Source organism: Mesoplodon bidens, assembly GCF_964165515.1.
Source record: "Mesoplodon bidens genome assembly, chromosome: 2".
Taxonomy (NCBI): Eukaryota; Metazoa; Chordata; class Mammalia; order Artiodactyla; family Ziphiidae; genus Mesoplodon; species Mesoplodon bidens.
In genome coordinates this window covers 50,443,227-50,470,389 of record NC_138177.1, presented here as the reverse complement: position 1 = coordinate 50,470,389, position 27,163 = coordinate 50,443,227, and the positions used below count along the sequence as shown (strand labels likewise).

Sequence of the window (27,163 nt, the reverse complement as noted above, 5' to 3'; positions counted from 1 at the left end):
TAAACAAGCAGGGCGCATTGCACCCAAACGCATGCTACAGAAAGGTCAAGATCAGCCCTCGGCACTGGCACCGTCTAGCCACAGTCAGTTCATGTGCCTCTGGACTGATGTCTTCCGGACATTGAAAAGCAAAGGACAACACACCTTGAGGTCTCATTGCCATTTCACTGTCTTTTCTAAGCTCTGATAAGCTTTTGCCTTAAATGGAACAAAAAACCATAGGAGTGTCCTGGCTTGGGGTGTACTAGATCATGGGGAAATCTGAACAGCTATTTCTCTTAACTTCCCCCTGGTCTGTAGTTTCTCCAGCCGAAGTTAGTTTTTCTAACATGCAGCAGCTTCATGTGAGTTATGGGAACGTCCTTTTCTAGCTTTAGGCCCTGCTCTCATAAGGCAGGAAGCCCATTCAAGAATCCAAGGGACAATTCAAGGGTGGCAGAAGGCAGTTCTTCCGTGTCCACTTAGCTCCTGTTGCCAGGGCAGGAAGGGCTCAGGGCCAATCAGAAGCAGGCAGCAGCTAAGGTGCCTGAGGGCCCCTAAGAACATTCTTTCCCTTTCCATTTGCTCAGTTCCCTTAAGCTTTACATTACCCACAGACAAAAACCCCAGAAACTTCCCAAATAAGCTGCATTCCTTAAACTGCTTGCCAGACCTCATCCTTAAGCTAAGCTTAGGCCCCAGGAAAGAAAATGTGATAACTCTCTCTTGATGGGAGAGCCGATCGTTAGGGCTCCGGGAAGCAGGCCATCCCTGAGTACTGCGCCTGTTTCCCAATCTCCCTTCTTTACAACAATGCCAGAGCTTATGGACAGACGCTCTGGGGAACTAAAAGGATATTATAGGATGAATCTCTACAAGGCTGTTTCTCATTCCACTACTTTTCTCATCCCAATATTTTCTTTTTCGAGAATTTTCTTCCTCTGTCATTGTCATCAAATTAAGAGAGGCTGTACCTGCAGCACAGCCCTAAAAATTCAGTGATTGATAACTTGCCTGCCACACTGGGAACATTTCAGAGTATAGCACTCAGGGCCTGCTGGGAAAGTTGTCAGCCTTGGTTTTGAAACAGTTATGAGATGCTGAAAAATTCTCAAAGCAATTTTTATCTTTTAAAAAACAAACAACCTAAAAAAAAAAAAAAACAAAACCCACTGACTCATCCATGCCAAACTGCGCTTTCCAGAGGAAGTGTGTCAGCAGATTCAAGTGAACAATGATAGAATCCCATGATCCCAAATGATTCAAACCTGATGCTTTAGAGGCTGACATCCTGAGCTGAAATAGCCACAGGTCACCACCTGGCCTGATTTAGGGGAGTCCTTTCTTTTTAGTTTATTTCTGTGGTAGCAGAAGAGGTGAGAATCTTTCGAGTCAACTGTCAGGCAGGCTTCTCCTGTTATAGAAAAAATTATGAGAGCTTGGGCTTGACTTAGTGGTTGGTGAGCTATATTAAGAATCATATCCTTTCTTTCAAAGTCTAGACGATATATTTGTAGCTCTGGCTTATCTCAGGGGCTATGGCTCTCAGGGACCAGAGAGCTTTTAGTCCTTACATGGTTGGGTTCACTTAAAAACTTTTCTCGCTGAAATTAGCAGGCATAATTTGACAGACACTTGGAGAGGATTACCCCTAATCACATTCTGGTTGAAGGCCAGGTTTGGAAGTAAATTCTTTTAAAATCTTGGGCTTTAGGAAGCACAGTTTGAAGGTGAAAGTGGGACATGTTATGTTGAAAAGAGGATATTAAAAATATTATTAAAAACCGAGAGGCTGATTCCTGGCAGAGGACAACTCTTCCTTGATTTGCTGATCCCTGGCCTTGTCTCTCTCCTTGTTTGGAAGACTCCAGGTTGTTCACGTTGTGGATGCCTACAGTTGCTCTGTGCATATTAAGTTATAGGGCTATACAGACTGGTCACCTCTGGCGAGACTGAAGAGACAGAGGAGAGCGTGTTCCGGCAATTCTACCTGGTTCAATGGATAAGCTTTTATCCTTAATTCTCAAAGGAGAAAAAGCATACAGACGCAGTCTGGAACAATCATTGTCACTCTTCCAACTTCCATGTTCATTGAATAATAGATGAAAGAGAAATAATCAAAAGTAAATGAGAAAGAGTTTTCCATGATTCACTAAAGTAGTAGGACTATTCTGTTAGGAAATCCTAGAACGATTTATCGGCTGCTACCTAAAATTTTGCATTTAACTTTAATTATGCCCAGTTAGGAATTAAGCAAAACAGAAAGTTTCAACATGACCAGCTGCTACAGATCCAGACTGTTTCACAGTTGAAATTTTTGTTTAATCTTTTGTTCAGTTTTTTGATCACGCAAGAAACCCCGTTCATAACAGATTCAGTGTCATGAAAACTAAAATATGACATTAGCCAGCTAACCTGTCTGTCCCAATCTGCACCTTAAAACACCTAGGAATAAAGTATACTACTATGGTCATAAATTAATTTCATCTGGGAAAGGAGATGCAGGTTAGACTCTTTCCTTCTTCACAGAGCCCCTGGGAGACAGAAGTAGAATCTTTATATCATAGTTAGTTATGGTTGCATTTTCCTTTTCATTATTATCAGTGTCAAATACCAGACCAGAAGAAGGTGGCCTCACATAACCCTTCTCCAATTACCCTCTCTCAAAAAGAGATCGGGGTTTTCCTGGTGCTCAGTGGTTGAGAGTCCGCCTGCCGATGCAGGGGACACGGGTTCGTGCCCCAGTCCAGGAAGATCCCACATGCCGCGGAGCAGCTGGGCCCGTGAGCCATGGCCGCTGAGCCTGCGTGTCCGGAGCCTGTGCTCCGCAATGGGAGAGGCCACAACAGTGAGAGGCCTGCGTACAGCAAAAAAAAAAAAAAGAAGAGATCGGAGATTGACTACGTAGGTCAACTTGAAAGAAGACAAGAGGTGAGCACACTCCTGGTACACGGAGGGAAATGAATCCCCATCATCTGCACATGCTCGGTAGCATCACAACCGATTAACTCGGAGCTTCATGATGAATGGGAATACCCGTTGGAAGCGTGCACTCTATTACAAGGAGAAATCATGATAGAACATGATGAACAGATCAATCACTGTGGGGTGGAGTCTAATAAAATGAGCAGGTATTAGCTGGATTAGCCAATTTTCCATGTTGAAAGGAAAACATGATTTTAGGAATGAAATAAAACAAACATTCCTACCCAGCTCTGTACTGTGTCAATAACAATTTGGAAACTCGGTTGATTTTGTGAATTTAAAAATCAACAAAAGGGGTGAGAAGAGTCCCTGCCTGGATGGCAGTTTGGAATGGAAAGAGATTGGCAAGGTTGCAAGGAAAGCCAAATGGATCTGACTTAAATGCTTTTTTTTTCAAATAATTTTTTTAAAAAGCGTTTAAAAGTCCCACCTAGAATTGTATTTAAATTTTCCTATAAATTAAAATAAAGTGAAAAACAGTGACCCCGCTCCACTCTTTGCGGCCTGGCTTTTGTTTCTCACTTTACTGTTAGAAAAGTCGGGTTAGAGTTGTGTGGGTGCTGGGCGTTTAATCTCCATTCTCCTTAATCAGGAGAAACACCTCAATGTTGTGATGCTCCAGAGGAAGCAGCTTGCCCAAGTCAGAGATGAAATATATTCGGAGCCAGGCATCAAACCCAAGTCTCCTCACTATTTTATTCGTTCCTAGGGCAAGGGGAGAATGACGGTTGTTAGTGTGTATTTCAGAATCCAGTTCTCAAACTTTCGTGTGCATGTGAACCCCCTGGGAATCTTGTTAACGTGCAGATTCTGACTGATAAGGTCTAGGGTGGGGCCAGCACTCTGTACTTCCAGGAGATGCTGATGATGCTGGTCTGGCCCACAGCCCACTTTGAGTAGCAAGAGAAGTCCAATGCCTGCTAGTGAAGACACTGAAGTGGACTGGCTAAAAGTCAGTCACAGCAAGTTTGGGTCAGGAAGATCTGGGACCGTATCACCCACCCATCTCTGCACTCCCTGCTAAGTCCCCGTTGTCTGCTACACCTCACTGCTGACTCTTACTGAATTGGAGTGAACTTTGGGAAACACCCAAAGGACTGCTGACAAGCCATGGAGTAGTTGGCAAGGCTCTGGGTAGGCAGTGCTCACAGATCAGTCAAGGAATACATTAGAACATGGTTTCTCCCATTTCTCAACTTAGAAACAGTGTATCTTTAAAAAACCTGAACATCATCTCCAGAAGTAAGATATGGAGAAGACACATGGAAGAGAATTAGCAGACAGTTTCTGGCATTCTCTTGGAGCTGAGTGGTTAAAGATAAAACTAACTCATACAGTAAGATTCAATGACCTTTATATTCTAGTGACAATGATAATAATAGATGATATAAAGAAACCTGCCACCTCATTCCTAGAGCTCAATCAGAAACTTGGGACTTCACCCTCATTTCCTCTTCCAGATTTTGTCACCTTCAGAGATTTAAGGAAAACAAACACTTTTGGTTTCTACTGTCATCCTTCTCATTGGCTCCAAAAAATCTTGACCAAATAAAGTGATAATTTAATCAAGATGGGTGGGGCGTCAAAAAGACACTGACATTATAAAATTAAAATAGCAGCAACTATTCTTAGCTGACAAATAAATAAGGCATAAATAATTCTATCTCCCCAAGATGCTCCTCAAATCTACCATCGAAAAAGAACTAACCAAGCCTCAGTTTTCTTGTCTGGTTAATGGGGATAATAATTCCCGTCCTGCAGAGGCAGCAAATGAGATAATGCTGCAGGTTCATTGCCTGGTAGTTTGTGGGGTACCCATTTTCACAACTGAGCATTTTTCCCCCCCAAAAGTGGACAATGCAGGTGAGAATCCAGATGTATATTTGGTCCATGTTGAGGGATTATGAGGCTAGTTCAGTGAGAAGGGCAAGGAGGAAGGGGAATTGAGGATGCCAATGAGACACGATCATGGGATCCAGATTCAGAGGAACCAAGTGAGATGAGGAGGGAGTGATGATGGTGGTGGTGAAGGGTGAGGAAGGTGTTGGCTGCTGCTCCCAAGTGAGGGGTTCACAAAGATGAAATCAGCCCGGTCCCTGCCCTCTAACTACAAAAGCCATTCCACCCACACACTTCAGGGAACAACGCAACCCAGCTAAACTGCCCTCATCACTTTGTCATGATAGTGGAAATGTTTCTGTCTGGAAGACTGGTCAGATCCTCCTGAATGCCCATATACCTTAGGTCTTCTATTGAAGCCAAGATTTTCTGAAGAGCTGACTCCTGGAGAAAGTTGCATTGATTTTGAGATTGGGAGCCTCATATCCAGTTTCCAAATAGCAATACAGAGTGTTCCTCATTCATGTTGCATACTACTTCATTTACTTTGATTCAACTAATGTAGTTCCAAGCCCCCCAAACCCACACCCAGGAACAAACCTTGGAGTACCTTTCTGCTCTCCAACTCCACACTGTAAAAAAAAAAAAAAAAAAAAAAATCAATAAAAGAAGGTGGGACTTTCCTGGTGGCACAGTGGTTAAGACCCCACGCTCCCAATGCAGGGGGCCAAGGTTCGAGCCCTGATCAGGGAACTAGATCCCACATGCATGCTGCAACTAAGAATTCGCATGCCACAACTAAGGAGCCCACATGCCGCAACTAAGGAACCGGTGAGCCACAACTAAGAAGCCTGCAAGCCGAAACTAAGGAGCCCGCCTGCCGCAACTAAGGAGCCCACACGCTGCAACTAAGGATCCGGTGAGCCGCAACTAAGGAGCCCGCGAGCTGCAACTAGGGAGCCCGCCTGCCACAACTAAGACCCTGTGCAACCGAAGAAATAAATAAATATTAAAAAAAAACTCAACCAACTTGACCTGTTTAATTGAAATGACAAAATGGCTGAAGAACAATCCAGCAACTGTAAGGCACAGCCTGAATCTCTGTACTAACTCTGATCCAATTTGGTCATTTAGTGCTATGGCTGGGCAGGGATCCAAGCAAAAATCTGACAGTGGCTGGAAAAAGGGTGACAGCTTTTAAAAACTACAGTTGTCCCTAAACTTGAAACGCACTCATAAACCTCCTCAAATCCATCTGGCACAACCGCCATGTTTTAGAGCAGCCCACTCTCCCCAAACTTGAACCGGCCTGCAGAAGACAGTCATGCCAACTTGAATGACTCTGCTCTGCATCACCCTCTAGGTTGCCAAATTTAGGCATAAACACATCCATTCACCCTCCCAGAGCTTTCTAGAATTTGTACAGTGTCATGGGTTGTCTATATCCTGTCGCTTGGCCCAGGTTCTGTAACCTCATGGTCCATTCACTACACAAAAACAGACCACATGCCAACCTCAGCCACAGGCTCCCTTCTCTCCCAAGTCACACACAATGCTGGCTGACCAAGGTGATATCTCACTGACAACACAAACATCGAAATCCTGCACGTGGCAGATGCATCTGGGGTTGCAGTCCTTTCAACACAGTTTGCTTAAGAGAGTAGGTCTCCCACACAGATAACGACTGGAAAGGCCACCTCACCATATGCTCTGCCTAGATAATGCAGTAGCCTTACAAAACTTCTCTGTAAGTTAGAGGACTCAGCAGGAGTTAGGGGGCTGAAAGGAGTTGCATATTCCATTGCCTTCCATAAACAAGGGGTAGGGGAAATAATTAAGGTTTTAAATAGTCCACTTGCTCAGTCCCCAGAAGTACCAGGACATCCCCCTTTTAAGAGGCTGAGGTCACAGTCTGAACCCTTTTCTGCCCTGTGGTCCTTGTGCCTGAGAGGCTGGGGCCATGCTCTGGACATTTGTTCTCACAGCCTGTGCTGTGAGGAATACTTTTGGTTAAGGCAAAAGTTCCTTAAGTAACATGCCCATGGCATTTTCCTTCTTTTTGTGACTGTGCTGCCCAACAAAAACAGCCTCGTTCCGACCTTATGGAATCTGTAGAGACGAAATTCTATCATAAAAATGGAACTGGATAGTCCTGAGAGCAGTGTTGGAGAAAGCAACGGTCTACTGTGAAGAACACACTGTCAGGACAGAGTTCAGGTGGACTCTTGTTTTGGAGGAGGGTGGAAGTAGAGGCACAGCAGGGGGAAGAAAACAAAACTGCAGCAGTGAGTTAGTTACTGTCCCTTTCACCATCCTTCTGAATAAGCCATCTGGCTAGCAATTAGTTTTATTACCAGCCCTCCCTGTTTAAATCTTAGCAGAGAAAAAGAAAGGACGTTGAAGTGAAGAAAAAATGAAATGGATTACCACCAGTTTCTGGATTTTCTTCTTATATCTGAAGCTCACTCCCAGTCTAGGGAATAGTCTTCGGTTTAAACTGAAAGTGAGAAAATTGTGGCACATCAAGGTGGCAGATAGCTGGAAAGAGGAGCGAAAGCAATGAAGCTGTAGTTAGGGTTATGTGATAGCAATCACTTTTATAAGGAAAGAGTCCATGGAAATGCAGAACTGCAGTTTGCAGGCTGATTCTACCTTTAACGTTCTGGGTCATTTGGGGCCAAGAACTTCTTTATCTTCCTTGGACATGGGAGGAGGGATGCATATGACTTGTTTTAAAGCCAGTACTTTGTGAAGTGGTAAGATGTCTGTAAAATGCTTTGAGTGCCCGGGAAACAAACCAGTGGCAAAATAATAAACAAAAATAATAACGACAACATACAATAAAAACACCATGCATCACAGAATTGAAGGGCAGAGAAATGAGCCACTTGGAAGCACTGATGAGAATTTTCTAGGGGACCCACAACTTGCCGGAGCTTCCCCCACCCCATACTCTGCTGTGAGCCCTTTCACCTAGCATAAGCCCACAGGAAAGGCTGCTGGCGCGAGAGATCTAGTTTTCAGTCTCAGCTATAACTACGGCCATGTCCCAAATTAAGCCTCTGGAACAGATGCCGAGGGAGACTAGAAGTGAATGTTCAGGACATACTTTCTGGTATATCGTCTACCTTGAGAGAAAAGGATTTAAACCCACAGAATAATACACAGGTTGGTGAACACCTGACAATAATAACAAAAGATGCACTGACTTATAAAAAGTCTTTTACTATGTATCCCAGGATGGCCAATACAAGCTGGTTAGGTAATTAGCCCTTCAAGAGTTCTTTTACAGTCATATAAAAATGCTTTGCCTTGTTAAAAAAAGATATCTAGTCTACCAAAAACATATCCATGAATGGGCTTGGTGTTGTTTCTTTTTTTCCATTTTCAGGTTTGCAAGATAATTAAAAATACCTACATATCATCTCTGAGCACACCAGCTGTCCATTAGCTAATCAGTTTTGGCAATACAGTGCACAGAGGTATACCACCACTGGTTTCTGACATTAAGTTAGCTTTAAGCTTATTGGCTATTCGTACAATTGGAGGCAGCTTGGAACCCAGGCCCTGGAAAGCATTTGCAGGATTTACTGCCCTTTTGCCTGACACCTTTTCAATGGTGAGAGGTCTGGGCACAGACTTGCTAATCCAAGGGTGTCTTAGTGCTTGAGCTGGGGTCAGGCGGGCAGAGGGGTCCCAGGTAAGACACCTTTTCAAAAAGTCTATGAAGAAGTAATCATCACACCCCTTCAGTGCTGTCCACCAGTCTTTGCTGCCTGGGGGACCCCGCTTCTTACCCCTCCGTGAATGACCTCCCACAAGCACAACCCTCCCATCTGCCTGACTGGTCACAAAACAGTAGCGAGGTAGGCCCCTGGAGTTAATAAAGTACTTGGCACGTTTGGATTGCTCCAGGAGTTTTGGTGGTGGCATCCCTAGAAGCTCCATCATACAGGCCAGCTGGTCTCCTTCATCCTCTCCAGGGAAGAGAGGATGTCCTGTTAAAAGTTCTGCAAGGATGCAGCCAAAACTCCACATGTCAATGGATGTGCTGTAGCGGCTTCCTAAGATGATCTCTGGAGCTCTGTAGAACCGAGACTGGATATAGGTGTAAAGCTTCCGGTACTCAAAACAGCTGGACCCAAAATCAATGACCTTAGTCGCACTGTGCCCATAGTGTTTCAGGAGAATGTTTTCTGGCTTCAGGTCACAGTGAATGATCTTGTTTCTGTGGAGAGCATCCAAGGATTGCAAGATGGATTGAGCAAACTTGCGAACCAACTGGATACTAAAACCCTGGAATTTGTTTTTTTTCATGAGCTCATAGAGGTCTACGCTCAGTAACTCAAAGGCCATGCAAACATGGTTCCGGAACGTGAAACTTTCCAGCATATGAATAACGTTCATGCTACCGGTCTTATCCTGCTTTTTAAGATGCTCCAAAATCCGGATCTCCTCGGCTGCTTGGCGATGGAAGTGCTTTTCATTGCGTACCATCTTCAGGGCCACGTACTGTCGAAGTTTGTGATCATAGACCCGGGCTACCTGCCCAAAACTGCCCTTGCCAATAATTTTCAGCACCTCATATCGATAAGCTAGATGGTCTCGAGGCACGTGAATGTAGGCCCCATCTGCATCATCATAACCCCCATTATTGGGACCACCGATAACTCCATGTCTTTTTTTGGCATTTGGACCCACAAAGTAAATTTCTGGATAATTGATGATTTCCAGCTTCTCATAAGCAGTGAGGTGGTGTTTATACTGCTTCAGTGCTTGTTCTGGAGTCAGAGGCAACACTTTGGATGCTTTGGATGAACTGCTGGATTTTACTGTATTCAAACGATCTGAACTTTTACCCTGAGAAACTGTAGGAGAGCATTTTTCAGAGTCGTTGATGCCATCTGACTGAAAAGTATCAGATCTTCTGTTGCCAGATTCTTGAAATAGTTGTTCTACCTTCATCTCACCTCCATTCAGGAAGCACTGAGTAGGATCTCTTGTTAAATGCTCAGTGGTGATCTACGGCAAAGAGAAGTGAATCTATGTTAAAGTCACTAAAAACGGTGGAAGAACGAAAGAATCGTCCCCCTGACTGAACAAAACAACAAAACATGCCAGTTGTGTAGTTAAAAGGCCCAAAAGTGAGATAAGAAAAGCAGGAGTCTGAGAAACTCGTGTTATGTTAATCCTTAGGTTCCCTGACTGCTGTGGCCACCCCAGCCCCACTACATAGGCCTCCCTTTGTTCAAAACAAGACGGTCATCTTACCATACCCGAAACATGCTAGATTCCTTCTAACTGGTATGTCTTCCTACCGAGAATCTTTTCACCCCATCCACTCAAATCCTACGCTCTTTCAAAGCCCAATGCTAGTTCTCCCTCTTCCACTTGGAACTACTCCAAGCCCATACTAACTATGGCTCCACTCACATCTTAACTGCAGGTTTTCGAGTCTACCACGTAATCTGGCCCTTGTTATATATATACTGTCCTATATTGTTCACAAACTGTTTCAAGTATCTTCCCAAATCTTAAGGGCATGTACCAGGAGCAAATGAATACATATTAAAGTGTTCTGTAAATGATAAAGGGACAGAGGCAGGATGTGATCCCCAGGTCTTCTGAATCTTGGTCCAGAATATTAACATAACCTGGTACCAGCTTCTCCTAGTGCCTGTACTATTCTCCAGTAGGGCTGAATGTTGACCTTGGCCTAGAATCAACCAAGGCCTCATCATCTACTCCTGGGTCCCCAAATAAATGATCACATCTTTCTATCTCAGTTCATTGAATCACAAAATTTCTAATCCAGAGAGAACTCTTGAGATCACCAAGGCCAATTCTTTAAGTATCTGATGAATAGCAGTGAGAATCTAAGGCCCCAGGGTGCTTCTTGTAAAACTCTCCTAAAGACAAAGAATCTCCTTTCTCTGTCCCTCCCTTGCTCATAGACACATACACTAGTCTCCCTCAGCAAACGCCTACGTGACAAAGGCATACAACTCTTTTTACTTGATTTGGCATCACCTTTTCCTACAAGGAACAATAACCTACAGAAGAAAACTCTACTTATTAAATACCTCTGAAATGAAATAACATTCTGTGAAACTCGATGGAGGGAAAGACAATGAAAAACCCAGACGTTAAAAAAAATACTAAGAAAAATATAAGAATGTGCTAGAAGGAAAGAAGAAAAGAAGTGCTAAAAACTGTTGTTTAAAAAAAAAAGTCTGGGATACTTCAAAGAACAACTATTTTTCTAAACAGACCCTGATGAACTTTACCCCTGATCTGTATGATTGAGAGCCTCTATGATCAGGGGTAGATAATTCCAGAGAAGCTCTGAGCTATCTTTATGATCTCTTAAAATATAACGCAAATTATAAGGTAATGATCCAAAGTGGCCAACCATTTAAAAAAGAGAATTTTAATATAACCTAAGCAAACAACACCTGACCCATCACCTATATAAATAAAAATATAAAAGATGTAAATATAAAAAACAAAAAAGGGATGAAAAAAAATTAAGTGTTGGCATACTTTAGACAGCCCCTACTTTAGTTATAAAAGCACGACATTAGTTCCTGCCTGCTTCTTTTAGGTCATTTAATCAATTTAAACATTTATATAGTACTACAGTTACAAAAATGAGGCACTGCACCATCTTACATATAAGCAAAGCAGCCAGTACAACGGTAGCCATACTTTGGCATTGAGTTTCTAAATAAAGAGGCAAGATACGGACCAGGAGAGATCTCTGATACCAAAATAGAGAACTATCACTAGTCAAGAAAATAAAACAGGCTGGCAGACAGAACCTAAATACCTTGCTAAGATGTAAATATAATGCAACATTTTGTTTATGAGCAATTAAGTCAAATAACCATTCCTGTTTTTAGGGATGGAAAAAAAAGGCCTCATCCATCCATCGAACATTCACATGAGCACTAATTGTTCACAATTATAAAAGTGCCAAAAAACAGGTTACCTCAAGGCACTACAATCTATTAGGAGATAGGTTTGGCTGAACTAGGGAATTATAATTATTTGGTTTTAGGTAGATTTACATAACAAAATCAAATATTTGCATGCATCTAAACCAGTTTTCCTTAAATTTTTACTACCTAACCTAAATGCATCTAAATATTTACTGCTAAAATCCTGGGGACACATTCTGAAGAAATGTGAAGTCAGAAGGCCTAGGTTGGGGTCCTGGCTACACTGCTCAAAAACTGTAGGTCCCAGGGTAGGCTTAACCTTTAGCCCAGTTTCTTAGCCTCAATTTCTTTATCTTTAAAATGTGGATAATAATACCTCCTTGCAGGATGTTGTGTGAATCAAATTATAATTAATAATATATGTGAAAGACCCTCAGAAACTATAAAACATGTTAAAAACACTGGTAACAATTAGGCAAAATTCTCAATATATTGTTTAAACTCCAATACACCCTCCCTTTCCCCTTTCAGCTTATCTTTTCTCTCTGTGGTGCCTTCCTCTGCAGTTCCAGACTCCCTCCACCAGACATCTGGCATTAACTATGCCTTCTGCTCCGTGAAGGCCTGCACAATCAGCCTTCCCTTAGGATGCATGGAAACACCTCACCCACTTTCTCCCCCACATAAAACCTCCTTTCAACTTGCCATGCAATTTAATGGGTTATCTCTCCAGACATATTTGACCTTTAAAAAGATCAATGCCTTAACCCAAGGGAATGACTCTCTAGGACCCCCGGTCATCAATGACAAGCTGGTAGGAAAGGTATTTGTGGTCCAGGGTCCACCCCTGGGCATTTCACCTACTCTACCTACATGTTAAGGCTGTGCTGGCTCTGGAGGTATTCATTTCTGTTTGTGGTAAAGAGAGGGTCTCAGGTACAGACTGTTAATGAGAACAGAAATTTAACTTCCACAGAACTATTACAATAAGATTAAGGATGTCATTTGGATTTCCTGACTCATGGTTTTTCCTTAAAGTGAGCCTAAATCTCTCTCTCTGCAAATTAAGTCTTATTTTGCCCTCTGGAACTACACAGGAGTGTCCAAATTTCCATGTTAAAGCCCTTCAGATACCTAAAAGGGGCTGTCCTGCCTTCACCATTTTTTCTCGAGGCTCATCATCCCCATCACATCCTCCACCTCACACAGCCTGGGTCAGGCTGCCTTACTAAATCCTATTCACGTTCTCAACACGTTATGGGCTGCACGTTATATCTCTCTGCAAGTGTGGCTTCCAGAACAGAACAAGACACTTCAGGTCTAGTCCCCTGTGGACTGTCAAGGTTTGAACCTCCAATGAATCTGAAGAATTCCAGAAAGAAATTTTTCCACACAGGGAGGGGTTCTCGCCTTAGCTTTCTTTCCTTTCCTATAATAACTCAAATACTGGTCTGAATCAATTATGTATCAAGTCTGCTGTGCTATAAATAAAATCTTCCTTCCGTTGTTCTACGAGAATCTACAATTTTCACACATGTTAAAGTAGTTACAAAACACTATATATTTCTAGTCTAGGGTTATAATCACAAGAACTGACCAATGTCTGCTATCGACTTCAAATATTTTAACTATGTAATTATATCCAGAGAGACAAATAATGCCAGGTTAATCATGTTTTATTTAAGAATGCTTCATGTACATTGTTAATTTGGAGCGCTCTTTTTTTTTTTTTAACACCCTTGTCTTGGAGTATAATTGCTTTACAATGGTGTGTTAGTTTCTGCTTTATAACAAAGCGAATCAGCCATACATATACATATGTCCCCATATCTCCTCCCTCTTGCGTCTCCCATCCTCCCTATCCCACCCCTCTAGGTGGTCACAAAGTACCGAGCTGATCAATTTGGAGCACTCTTGACATTTCAAATAGAATCTTCAACTGCGTTAATCAAGTCTTAAAGATCTTGTTGAGAAATTCAGAAAAGGAACATCCTTCTCGTCCAGATATAAAACACCCCCCCTCCATCGTTCTCGACCCTAAATCTCTGCAACACAAAGCTAACCCAATAAAAGCCTATGAGCAGATGATTTATAGTTTACAACAAGAATGTAAGGGCATCTTGGATAAACAATGAAGCCAAAGCACTTTGTGAAATGAGCAATAGCGTCTCGCAATGGAGTCATGGCATAATGAACTATAAGTGTTACTAAGAGGTCAAAAGCACTTTTTTCAGCAAAATTTGCAAAGACACCATTGTTTTAGAATCTAAAATCTTGTGTTTTGCAAGCTGTGTTACTCTGAATACCACACAGTAAAAAAATTCATTTTGATCCTGAAACATACAATTTAATTGCCCTACTATATGGTCATTAACACTGGTCAACTCTGAAGTAAAGTTAAGATGGACTTTAAGTCACATGATAAGAGACTGTAAAAGTTTCCCAGAGAGATGTGCTAATTGTCAGCAAGTAACCACGAAATCTGATAGTCAACACACGAGTATATAGGTGGTTCTGGAGCTCTTAGAGGTTTTTACATATTAAAAACAATAAGCTTGTGGAGAATGGAAACTTACTGCACTTTAGAAAGGAGATTAAAAATAGGGTGACCAGCCTTCCAAATATATGTAGCCCGTATCTTGTAATATTATTAGCCTTGAAAGTAGTGAAGGGGTTGATTTTTAATGTCAAAAGCTGACAAAGCGTTGGGAAGAACTATGAAAAATGCAAGCAGTGTTTTACATAGAAATAATTTTAGGTCTTAAACAGAAATATGAAGGAGAATTATTGATAAATTAGTCTACTCAATTATTCAGTTTGTTCGTTGATGATATATGCAGCAAATTTTAAAGTCATAGGATAGATTCTCCCTGTCATGGAACTTGTCCAAAACCCTGCTCTCCCTACCACTCTATGAGTGCCGAGGGAATGGGAATTAATTTATTCTCTTAAACATAAAACGGTGTCAAAAGCTAAATGTCTGCAAGCTCCAAAATGATTAAATGCATCGAAACCAAAATGTATTGCTCAAGTTTCATTTATGATCTATAAAATGGTTCTCTTAAGCATACTAAGAAGCTAGGACTGCATTTCTACCGTGCAGGAAAAATCTGCAGATCTGTAAGTTCAGAGGTATTTTCTGTTTCTTGTTCTTGTTAAAATGAGCCATCATAATATACTGTACATATCATTCTATCAAAAAAAATAACCACTATCTAGGGCTTCCCTGGTGGAGCAGTGGTTGAGAGTCCGCCTGCCGATGCAGGGGACACGGGTTCGTGTCCCGGTCCGGGAAGATCCCACATGCCGTGGAGTGGCTGGGCCCGTCAGCCATGGCCGATGAGCCTGCGCATCCGGAGCCTGTGCTCCGCAGTGGGAGAGGCTACAATGGTGAGAGGCCCGCATACCGCAAAAAAACAAACAAACAAACACTATCTAGATAAAAGTAGCATGTCGTTTTTTCCCCTATTTACCCCAGTGATTGAAAGGAATAGGTGGGCTCCAAATCAAAATCATTCTGAAAAGCTGAACTTGGACCACAGAAATTGTTATTTCAAAGTCAAGAGAAACCAAAAGTGAATAAAAAAGAGCCTGGGTTACCAGTGACATGTAACTGTACCTTGACCATTTAAAGTAGCACTTCCTCCTTTCCAGGCCCATTAGAGCTCAAAGAATTACTTCATTTACTTACATTTAGTCTTCTGGGTAGAGGTGGTTCAGAAGGATTGCAGAGTGCATTTGAACAGGGTGAGCCTTTGGTTTCATCTATTATCAGGACAGTATCATAGACAAAATCATCCAATCTAGTTGAAAGGATTACAGATAAAATCTGTCAGTAACTGAAGTATATAAATTTGTATTTCCAAAACACCCTTTAACTGCTTCATATCTGCTACAAAGAAGAATTAATACAAACAAATGTCCACACTGCATTTTGGCACTGAATACACACCACAGGGGTATTTGGCAGAGGAAGGGAGGAAACCCAACTTTTCCTCCTTTTTTTATTTTTAAAGAAAGGACAGCATTTCTAGGTTTATAGTTTGAACTTGTTAAAATAAGTCTTACTTTCTGAATGTTGTTAACAATAGGGACCATCAAAAGAATCTCATTTAACTTACTACTTGAAAACGAAGGCTAGTTGAAATCTGAAGCCTAAAAGCTAACCAGAACAAACAAACAAGACAGAGAACTGTATTTTCAAGTCGGAGACTTGGATTCTAATCTCAGCTCTACCACTGGCTACTCTACCTTCCTCTCTGAGCCGTTGGCCACATGTTGTAAAGGGAAGAATAGTTCCAGTCTACGCACTTCTGGGTCTCACAAGCAAGAAATAAAAGGCCTTCTTAGGGCTTTCTCTATATTTATTTATTTACTTTCCTACTTAACATCTATCTAACTTGTAGAAAACTACAGTGAATTCTACAGCAAATACTATAGGGATTCTCTAAATTACAAAACGTACTGGATTTCACATCTTTACCCACTTAATTTTCAGGTGGATGGTGAAAGCTAAATGCCAAATGATAATTTCTCTGCTCTTTAACGCTGTGCCTCCCTCCACCGCTGTAAGGGAACACAAAAGACGGAGAGGATTTATTTAATCCACAAGATGGCTCTGAATAATGTATTTCATCTGCCACCAAGAACATGGATTTCCCAGTAACACACATCAGCATTTCATTGTATCATTTTTACATGATATATACTATGAATACAATAATAACGAGCCAGCTGCAAGGGAAGAATTTTTTTTAATCTTTAAAACTATGCTGGAATATTTTAGTGGCTTATAAAAACTGTTTTGTAAAATTCTAGAGTTTTCTTAATCGATGTGTTATAGGAGTACAAAGAGGAAAAAAAAAACCGAAAAACAAAAACCAAACAGAAAACCCACTACAAATTATTTTTGGAATGTTCTCTTTTTAAAAAACATGCTTACATTCTGATAAAATTATACCTTTAACGGAAACTGCTTCATTGACAAGAACCAAAAATTCTGGATGTGACTGATTCTTTGCCAACAGCACGAATAAAACAAACAAAATGGGACAGACGTCCACATTTACAAAGAAAAAGACAGACTGAAGACCTACAAGATTTCCTATAAATAGCCAAAGGAAATTACCCAAAGGTAGTCTCCATGCAAATGAAGTGGGCAGGTGGTCCCTACTCTCCATTAAGGTGTAAAATCCTATGAAAGGTGGAGAATCTCTCAAAACACGATCCACAAAAAGTCCTACTCGGCAGAGCCCCTCACCTACACCCCTCACGGCAAAGCCCTTGGTTATCTGCTCTGAGCAACAGGGCTTATTTGAAAAGGGATTGCTCCCTGTCTCCCCCAGTTTGCTAAAAAGCCCCACCAAAAAAATCCCAGCTTTTCAGAGTTCCTACCATATACCCCCGATGTAGGACTTGAGAAATAATCCCCAGGGTGGGAATTCTTCTTTGCCTAACTCCTTTCTAGCCCACTCCCGCGCTGGGCTGGGGGCAGGGGAGCTGATGGAGAGGAAGAGGGTGGGCCAGTCCCGGAGAGGGAGTCAGACTCCTTCCCTCGTCCTTACTGCCTGGGGGCTCGCTCAACCTCCAGCCCAGTCCATCCACGCCCCCCGACCTCGCCTGCCAGCTGCAGCGGCTCCTTCGGGAGCCCCAGCGCGTTATCCCCCGGCGCCGTTACCTCCGCGGCTGGGGCGGGAGTCCGACTCCTGGCGGCCCCGCATCTTTCCGCCCGGGCCCGCGAGCTGTGCCTCCCATTCGTTAGCTCCGTACCCCCCGGAGGGAGGGGCGGCGTTTGGACGGTCAGGCGAGCAGCGTCCACCTGAGCTGGGGCGGCTGCCTCCCGGGCCGCGACGTTTCCTCGGTACCTCTCTTGCACACAGTGCAGCTCCGAGCGCGTCCGCTCGGGACTGGCTGGGGTCGACAACTGCCAGAGGAGCAGCAGGGGCGGGAAGGGGAGTGGTGTGGACGCCTAGAAACCGGGGTACGCCCCTTGAAACGCCTCGTCGCAACAATGTGGCCACTCACAGGGGCGGGGCCAAGGCCCCTCCCCACTGAGCGGCGCGTGTCTCGGAAGCTCTCGCTGGCCCCGGAAGGTGGGAGGCGGGAGGCTGGGAACCCGCCGCCTGAGGTTCTCTGTTCGCTGGCTGAGGCCTGAGGGCCGCGGCTCGGGAGGTAGAAGGGCCCTGACGGAGAGTTTGTGAAATAGCAGCCCCCGATTTCTGCCTCAGAAGTGGCAGCCGGCACCTCACGGTCAGCTAGCTATCTCTTAGCAAGTTGCAGCCTAGAGTTCTAAAACCTCCCTTGAATATGAATAAAATAAGAACGAAAGACATGGGTAATTTCTCAGACTTCTCCACTGAGGGGCGTCCCTCCGGAGGGTAATGAGTTAACAAAGGAAACCAATAATAATAAACTCATTTTGTGACACCACCGGCGCCACGAATCTTTTCATTTAGCCTCGGTAACCATACTAGATGACATCCCTCTTTTATATAGATTTAACTAGGATCCGGAATTTAAGCTGAGGTATGTCTGACTCCCCTGCAATGGGATGCCACGGATGGTAGGGCTCAGAGCCATTTTAAGGATGAGGAAAGTGAGGCCAGAGGAGATCTGTGGTTGGCAAAGCGTGAACTAAATGTCTCCAAATACCCATTCTTCGTCCTGCTGCACCAGACCCCCTGGAAAGAAGGCTCTTCCTGTCTTCTTCCTTGGAATGGGCGGGGGTTTTCCCTTTACTTTTCTGAAAAGTTAAGATGCCTCGGCAACACCAAGGGTAAGCGGATTTGGATAGTTGGAACGAAAGTGAAAGGGAAGGAGGTTAAAACAGAAGAACACAAGTGTTGTTTTCTTGAGCGTAACAGCCAGTCGGATTATCTAAACCTACAAAACACGAGGCAGGCTGTCTGACCCTTGAGGAGAGAACTAAACGTTATGGAAATGCCGAACACGGGCGCCACCTGGTGGGGCTTGGGAACTCACTGCCCCAAGCCTGCAGAGCATAGTCCAGAAACCTGAACATTTGCATCCAAGGCTCATTTCCGTGAGACTCAAAGTCAGAGTCCCTGTTCTCATGTCTTTAGTAAAAATGCCCTTAAAATCCAAAGGCTCTTCACTTTATAAATTACTAATGTGTCCGTTTGGGGAACTTTACAATCAATGTTTTCTTTAGCCTATGATAAAAATATAAATTCAAAGATTTTCTTCCATGATGATTTAAAATTTTTTTCTAATCTTATGAATAAGCTTTTTTTCCCTAGCCTCGCCCAGCCCCTCCCCCACCCCTCCCCAACCAGAACAATCCTGCTTTCATGTGGGTTTGTATTTAGACTCCTATGGAAGATTTTGTTTGAAGGAAGAGTTCCATGGCAGCGAAAGGTTTGGACTAGATTGTTGCTGAGGTCCTTTCCAGCTCTAAGGTTGCAAACTTGTATTAAGTAATCATTGTTCTTAGTACTTATGTGGACCCCTCAGACCACTTTACTGCACTAAACGTTTCGATAGGACTTGCCCCCCCCCCCAAGTTTTCTTACCTCCTTCTGAATCACTGCTCTCTCCAAGTCTGCTTTAAGACATAGCTATGTAAGCCACCTTGAGGCATTCTGCTCCCCTTCCTGCCCCTGTGATAGGAAGCACAGAGAGGCCTCCTTTGTCTTTAGGCTACTGATCCCAAGGTCACGGGAGGGAGGATTACACGAGGATGTTGGCACTTCATGAGTCTCCGACCTTAGTGACCCAAGTAATTTCTTCAAGGAGCCCCTGTTTCATAACAGTGTGGCTGGATTAAAGCCCAATGGGGGATCTAGCAGGAGCCCCCACACCCCAGCTGAACTGCTGCCCTGTGCGCTCCAGCTCCTGAGCCGCTTCTACATCATTTACGCCCTTTCTTCCCTTCCCGTTACCAAGAAACTGGGTTTGCCTCTTGGTGGGTGTTGAGCCAAAAGATGCAATGAAATCAAAGAGTGACAGAAGGAAGGATTTATTACTTGCAGCAAGTAAGGAGAACCCTGAGGATCTTTCCCAAAACAGTGTCTCCCAGAACTGTCAAACTGGAGAAGTTTTAAGCATATTCATGATTGACAGAGCTCAAGCTTCAGTTGATTGAAGTCATGAAGTTCATAAAACGTCAACATCATTATCCCTTAGTTTCCAGTTGATCTGGTAGCTGAGCACTTCAGGCTAATCTTTGCCATTGAAAGAGAACTGGGACTCTTTAGAACTTCTCTTGCCTAATAACAGGTAATGTTTCTGCATTCTTTTCTTCCCTTAAGATCATTAATTACTGAGACCTGTGCAAGGGCAAGCATTGTGGCCAGGCTTAGGTAACAAAATGGTTTCTGTCAAGAAAGCCATGCCTGGTTCTTTTTCTCCAAGGATCCCCTACCCTATCTGCTTATGCTCCCTAGCCCCACTCAAGAGTAGTTCAAAATTTCCATTGTCTCTCTCAGTGCAGCTAAAGCCAGATTTACCTATCGTGGATTAGCCAAATATCCAGTAAGATACCTGCTTGCTTGTTGAAGCCAGTTCTAATATATCTGCAAAATAAGGAACCCCTAAAAAATAAACAAGAAAAATGGGACTATTCCAGCCTCTTCAAAAATCATCAGAACATTCCGAATGTGATTATAACAGTTTCAAATGTAAAGATGAAGAAAATATTCCTATGGCCACATGCACCTGGAATTTTGTGATGAAACACCTGTTGGTGGGTTAAGTTTAAATTCTCTTCAATAACTATAAATTATTCTTTGCAGCATGATGTGCCATAATGCATAGTATACCATATTAATCACAAAATTGGAATGCACTTTAAAAAATCATTTATAGAGAACCTATGAAACTCACCATTTTCCCCAAGCTATGTCGACCTCAAGTTCACCTGAGCTCCAGAAACATGTATAGCTATTTTCAGAAACAGAGATTTAACTCACGGAAACACTCAAACCATGTCATTTTTCTGAAGTTTCAGAAAGCTGTCTCTCTTCTGAACCTCATGGACTTCTGTTACCAAACTCAGGTTCAGCTGTTCACCACTCAAAAACCCATACTTGAGAGGCAAGTGTTGCTTGGAAAGGAAAGGTTGCTTTATTCAGGAGGCTGGCAACCTGGGGAGAAGGCAGACTTGTGTCCAAAAACCAACTCCAGAGATTCTGCTGGACCATGAAAGTTTTCAAAAGGAGAATCATTTGGGGAGGGGGTCAGAGTCTTCATTATCTTCTACCTTGTACAGACTTCTGATTGGTTAGTGGTGAGGTAAGAGGGTGGTGTTCCCAGAATCTAGTGCTTAGCCTGAAGTTATCATCCTCCACCTGGGAGGGGGCCTTAGTTCCTGCAGAAGAACTCAAACATATATTGTTATGTATATTCCTTGAAGAGGAACCAGGAACCTGCCCCATGCTGCACTACTGTTTCTTGATTGCTCCTCCTTTCTTTCTGCAATCCCTCCCTTCCCTGATAAGCAACTGTTTGAATCTGCCCTTTGGAACTCAGGAAAGGTCAAGGAGGCTGAATGAAGACTATTTCCTACAGAGAAGAAACAGGGGACATGGAAAGGATTTATACCTTGGAGGGCCCCACAGGGTCCTGCAAGGTTTCACGTCCTGTACTTCTTCCCTCTCTCTCTCTTCCCCAAGCTTTGAAAGTTGCCCCATTAATGCTTCAGAATCTTGAAAACAGCAACAACAGCAACAAATAAAATCCCTATGCTTCTTCCAATACTGTAGACACTTGGTTCTATGTCTCCTAAATCCTGAAGTTTGTCCTTATTGATCCCTAACCCCAGAAAGATTTGTCTTTTCCCAAAATATCTGTCACCTCTTCTCACTCTTCCCAAGTCAACATGACCAGTTCCAGCGACAGACCTGAGGGGCCATGTGAAACTATGTTTCTGAAGTTTGAAAACCTAACCAGGACTCTTTCTAATATAATTACCGTTTTTAAAAAATATATTCATTTATTTATTTTGGCCGCACTGGGTCTTAGCTGCGGCACGCAGGATCTTCGTTGAGGCATGTGGGATCTTTAGTTACGGCATGCAGACTTTTAGTTGCAGCATGCATGCAGGGTCTAGTTCCCTGACCAGGGATAGAAGCCGTCCCCCTGCATTGGGAGCGCAGAGTCTAACCCACTGGACCACTAGGGAAATCCCTAATTACCATTTATTAAGTCTATTATGTTCCAGGTACCATCAGAAGTGCTTTACATATATTTTCTCATTTAAAACTTATAACAGTCCTGTGAGATAGGTATTATCCCTATTTTACAATTCAGAAAACATTCTCAAAGATTACCAACTTGTCCAAGTTCACCCAGCTGGTGTGTGGTTCCAACTAAAAATTGTCACTTGCCATCGGGCACTACAAAAATGAAGTCTCAAGCCACTGCAGTTGCTGACCTTCAACACACCCTGAAAGGAGTTTAGGGTAGAGATCAGGAATGAGGCCTTCTGTGCTCTGGGAGAAATTGGCAGAACAGGCCTTCAGATAGTTGGATATTTTCAGAAGGTTTTATGAGCCCAGTTTCTTGCATCTTCTCATATCTAGAGAATCACTAAAATCATAAATGGAGACATCTGCTCCTCATGAGTAGCAGCAACCTTCTGCCAAAATGTGTGCTTGACTGCATGTATCCCTCTTCACCAAAATCACATATATACTGACTTCCGCCCTTACCTCTTCAGAGCAGTTTATCAGAGTTATCTGAGAGGCTGTCTTCTGGGCTATAGTCCTCATTCGCCCCAAATAAAACTTAACTCACAACTCTCATGTTGTGCATATTTTTCCAGTCGACAGTTTTGGTGACCATGAAGGGACGCAGAGCAGACTTCTCTCCTTTACCTGAACTCTGGGAGAAACTGGAACATTGATAGTATCAGAGACCTCTTGTGTCCATCCACCTCCTTGGAGAGTCCAGACGAATTTGGGTGAGTCTCTCCTGGTTCTTGGATCTCCTGTATTGGTTGATGATCCTGAGTTTTATTTGGCAGTGTATAACAGGTACCTGGCCCCCGGTTGAAACATTCCGGGGTGTGCGGGGGTGGGCTGTCTGAAAAACAATGGGGTTTGCTCAGTTTAAAGACACTGAGCGGTCTGGGCTGAGTAGTTTGGTAAGAAGCTGATCTGACTCTTTTCCTCAGTTTGGCTGCCTTCATAGAATTTGTCAGGATAAAAGTGAAGATGTTACATGAGAGCTTTGCTCCAAAGAAGAGGGACAAGACTCCCCCTGGTCAGTTAGAGCTTTCTCAGGCAACTGAGATATGTATGGGAGTGGTGGAGGCAGAGTCCTCATACCGTGCAATGGTCCCACAGGGCAATCCACACATTAATTAAAAGACTTGCTCATCCAGGAATCATGTATAAGAATTGGCCATTCAGTGATCCGAGCACTCACAGTGGTCTTAGACCACTGAAGGGTGAAACTGAGCCACATAAGAGGGCTGAAACGACTCTAGGGTGATGCCTGGAGGAGTTAAGCTCACAAGCCGCACACTGGCCCATCACACAATTTCATTAGTAAGTTTTACCCCTGACAAATTCAACTTTAAAATGGGATATAGAGCCTCTCAAACAGAGACATGAGGAGCATCAGAAAGCCAGCCTCTGACTAACACCCCTGCCAGGTTTATGTATGTCCAAAACTTATATTTACAAGTACTTACTTATTTGGAATTAAAGGGAAACTTTGCCCTGAAAATAGCCAATATGGGCTCTTTTATTTTGTATGCAGTTGTTAGAGAAAGCTGGCTTAATAAAACATCTTTTCAGAATTCTGACCCTTGAGGGAACAGGTCCTTCTAGGAGAACATGCTTTTCTCTCCCTGTGCCTTGAGACCAGGGCTCTCAGGAACAGTTATCTAGACCATCTCTAATTCCAGAGACTGAGGAGAAAAACAGGGAGGAAAGAGGCCTTTTGAAATTTGACTTATTCTAACTGTTACAAAGTAGTGAGTTTTATATTGTAACACCTGATTCATGACTAAGTTTTAAAATAAAACGATGAGATCTCTGATTGTGTCTGTCTATATGTCCATGTGTGCACATATGTCTTTACCTTTGGATGGTATTATCAAAATTAATTTGCAAATGAGCTCTACTTAATTGGCTTAAAGTAAATTAAGCATTTATAAAAATTCTCAGAAATAAAAAAGGAAACTATCCAGAATGAATTTCAAGTTCATGTCAACTGGGAAATATTCAGCATTAAATTAATACCTGGTATTAAGGTTTGTCGGTAGATTTAATTAATACAGACATGTCTTAGAGTCATCAACATTAAGTATACTTTTATTGTACCTAGGTTTAATAAAAGTCAAATAAGATCTTATTATATCTGTTGCAAATTTGTCCACAAGAAAAATAACTTGGTATACTGAAATGTTTTATTACTAAATTAAATGTAAATGAGAAAAGAGGTTTTGGGTGAACTCTTTAGGAAAATTGTTTTAGGAATATCTACTTAAAAATATTCTCTCCAGATACTTGGCAACTTTAAATTTTAGAGTTGTACTAAATTAAGCTAAGTGATGGAAGTTTATTGAATGACTAGGTCATTCCCAAATAAAATAAGATAATGAAACCTTAGGTACTGAACACTGGCTTCCTTTTACAGGGAAACTAAAGGCATTAAGGACTATTAATAAACATGTCTGGGGCCACACTGAGATATTTTCTATAAAAAAACATGTTTTTTAGAAATTATTACTGGTATTTATGTTTGCCAATCTACAGAATGAAAATGTAAACAACAGTTCATAATTGCATACTTCTTAGTCTTCACTAGAAAGTAAGGTTTTAAGAGCTGTGAATTCTAATTTAAATACGTAATTAAAGCTACTAGAAATAATAAAGGAAACATTTCCGCATATAGTAGCAAAGTAGGATGTGTGTCTTCAGTAAAAGAAGGTATGAGGAATGGAATTGCATTTTGTTAAGGGAAAAAAAGTAATTTTGTTCTAGAGCTGGTTGTTTATGGATGGGAAAAAATAAGGGACACACTAGTATGGATACAGAAAGTTACAGAAGGTTTATGGAAAAGGAATCCTGAGAAAAGAGTTCTGTGCATGGTCAGGATTGGCTAAGTGTAGAATACATTTAATTGAGTAAATGAATTTGAGAAATAAGCTGGTGCAAAACATGAATTTGGTTTTTCTCTCTGTTAAGATGACACAGTTTTCTTAGAATATTGATCCACTTTTGATAACAGATTATAAAGTTTCTTTTACCTTTAACTGGTAACATGTTATAACTGTCTGTAATTGCCTTTGAAATCTTTTTGTCACTTTGGTTAAGTGGATAAGCATTGTTTCACAGTGACCTATGATCCTATTTGACCAAGAGTTTTAAAAACTTTTAGATATTTTTTTGGGCTTCCCTGGTGGCGCAGTGGTTGGGAGTCCGCCTGCCGATGCAGGGGACACGGGTTCGTGCCCCGGTCCAGGAAGATCCCACATGCCATGGAGCGGCTGGACCCGTGAGCCATGGCCGCTGGGCCTGTGCATCCGGAGCCTGTGCTCCGCAGCGGGAGAGGCCACAACAGTGAGAGGCCCACGTACCGCAAAAAAATTAAAAAAAAAAAAAAAAAAAAAACTTTTAGATATTTTTTGACAAAGTTCCCAAATCAAATTCTAAAGAAGTTCCTTTGACCTCTAGCTAACTTTGACTTCTAGCTAGCATCAAAGGGCTCCCTGAAACATCCCAAAGAGAGGTATTAAACTAATTAGGTTCATTTGGTATGTTAAATTACATGGGAACTATTGTCAAATGAGTAATAAATCTTCTTAGGTTGTATTGCATGGGTAAATATCATTAATATACATAGTCTAGAAATTACCTAAAATTCCTAAAAATCTGGTATGTCCTGGTAAAATTTATCCGTCATAATTCTGGTTATTATCCTAAAGTGTCACAGCAGTAACCAAGTTTCTTTGTCAATAGCATTGTAATCAGGTCTTTAACTGTGCCTTCTTAAGTCTTTTGTCATTCATAGACAGTTATTGTCTTACACTTATGCCTTTGCAAAAATGCTTCCTCTTCAAGAAGATTCATAGCAAGGACTTTTGGACAAGTACAGATTTCTGATAACTTTTAGAGCATTTTGCTGAACTGGGTAAGAAATTTAAAAATTCTACTGGAAAACCGGATGGCTTCATGAAACTATTAACAGAAACGATAAGTTACATAGGACTGAGTGAATTGATGAATGTGGTTATAATTTTTATGGTTTCTGTCTAAAACATTACTGGCTTTTAATCTGTGTTTTCCAGACATAAGCAGACCCTTCCCTCAAGCTAGTTATGACTTACAGCAATTTGGTAAGTTGTACCTCTGTAAGCAGAATTGAAACATTTATCTTTTCTGTCTACCTGATTCCTTCAGAAATTGGAAACTCATAGGTTCCCAGTAGCCTTATCAGGTAAATAAGGAAGGCAACCTCCTGGTTGGTGATATTGTGGGTATCTTGAAAAGGGAGTAATTCACCCAAATCTGTAAGGCAAAATCTGTGACAAGCCTTTGGCATTGCTTTCCTTGACCTCGAGGCCTTTTTTTTTTTTTTTTTTTAATATTCATTTACTTTATTTTATTTATTTATTTTCTTCATTTTTTTGGCTGTGCTGGGTCTTCGTTGCAGCACGCAGCCTTTTCTCTAGTTGTGGTGCGTGGGCTTTCTCTCTCTAGTTGTGGCGCTCAGGCTCAGTAGTTGTGGTGCACAGGCTTAGTTGCCCTGTGGCATGTGGGATCTTAGTTCCCCAACCAGGGATCAAACCCGTGTCCCCTGCATTGGAAGGCAGATTTCGTACCACTGCACCACCAGGGAAGTCCCTGAGAGGGCTTTTTAAAAGAAAACTTCAGTCCGATACTCCTAATGAAAAGTTCCCCATGGCCAATATAAAAGATCCTATATGATCAATTACACTTACCTAAGTAATCAGGCCAAGGTTATTGAAATTAGACTTAATATGCAAACAAATTAATCTTACTTTGTCTATATTTGGTAAAAATGAGGGTAATTTTAGAGAGAAAAATTTATGTTTTAGTGGATATCAAATTCTAGTTTTGTTAATTGAGGTCTGTATTTACTGCTTAAGCCTCACTTCCGATTCAGCTCCTTGCTATTATGTTATATTATTGTAAACTTTAACTGAATTATTAAAAGGACACTCTAATTTGTTTCTGAAGATTATCTCAGTAATCTATCTTTGGATGAAGATCAGATGCCTCATGACCTGTAGCCAGGGATTATGCATACTGGAAAATACATCATTTAAAGGACTATCTCCAACCTAGATGGAAAGACCCTTATCAGGTACTCTTAACTAGTTCATGCACAGCGAAACTGAAAGGAATTGACTCTTGGATTAATGTTTCCAAAAGTGTCCCTGCACTGGACTGGCCTAGAGAGAGGATTGCTGACCTTAAAATCAC

At 42.1% G+C, this 27,163-nt stretch overlaps 1 protein-coding gene across 1 annotated transcript; it reads right to left on the bottom strand.

Annotated features, from left to right (window-relative positions):
* Positions 1–7,914: 7,914 nt before the first annotated feature.
* On the bottom strand, positions 7,915–17,597 carry LOC308629000 (dual specificity tyrosine-phosphorylation-regulated kinase 3-like). The gene is made up of 3 exons (XM_081256446.1): positions 17,422–17,597; positions 15,436–15,547; positions 7,915–9,825 (listed from the first exon to the last, which is right to left on the bottom strand). The coding sequence occupies exons 1-3, from the start codon at positions 17,496–17,498 to the stop codon at positions 8,251–8,253; spliced, it is 1,764 nt and encodes a 587-aa protein (XP_081112572.1). The 5' UTR covers positions 17,499–17,597; the 3' UTR covers positions 7,915–8,250.
* Positions 17,598–27,163: the final 9,566 nt, after the last annotated feature.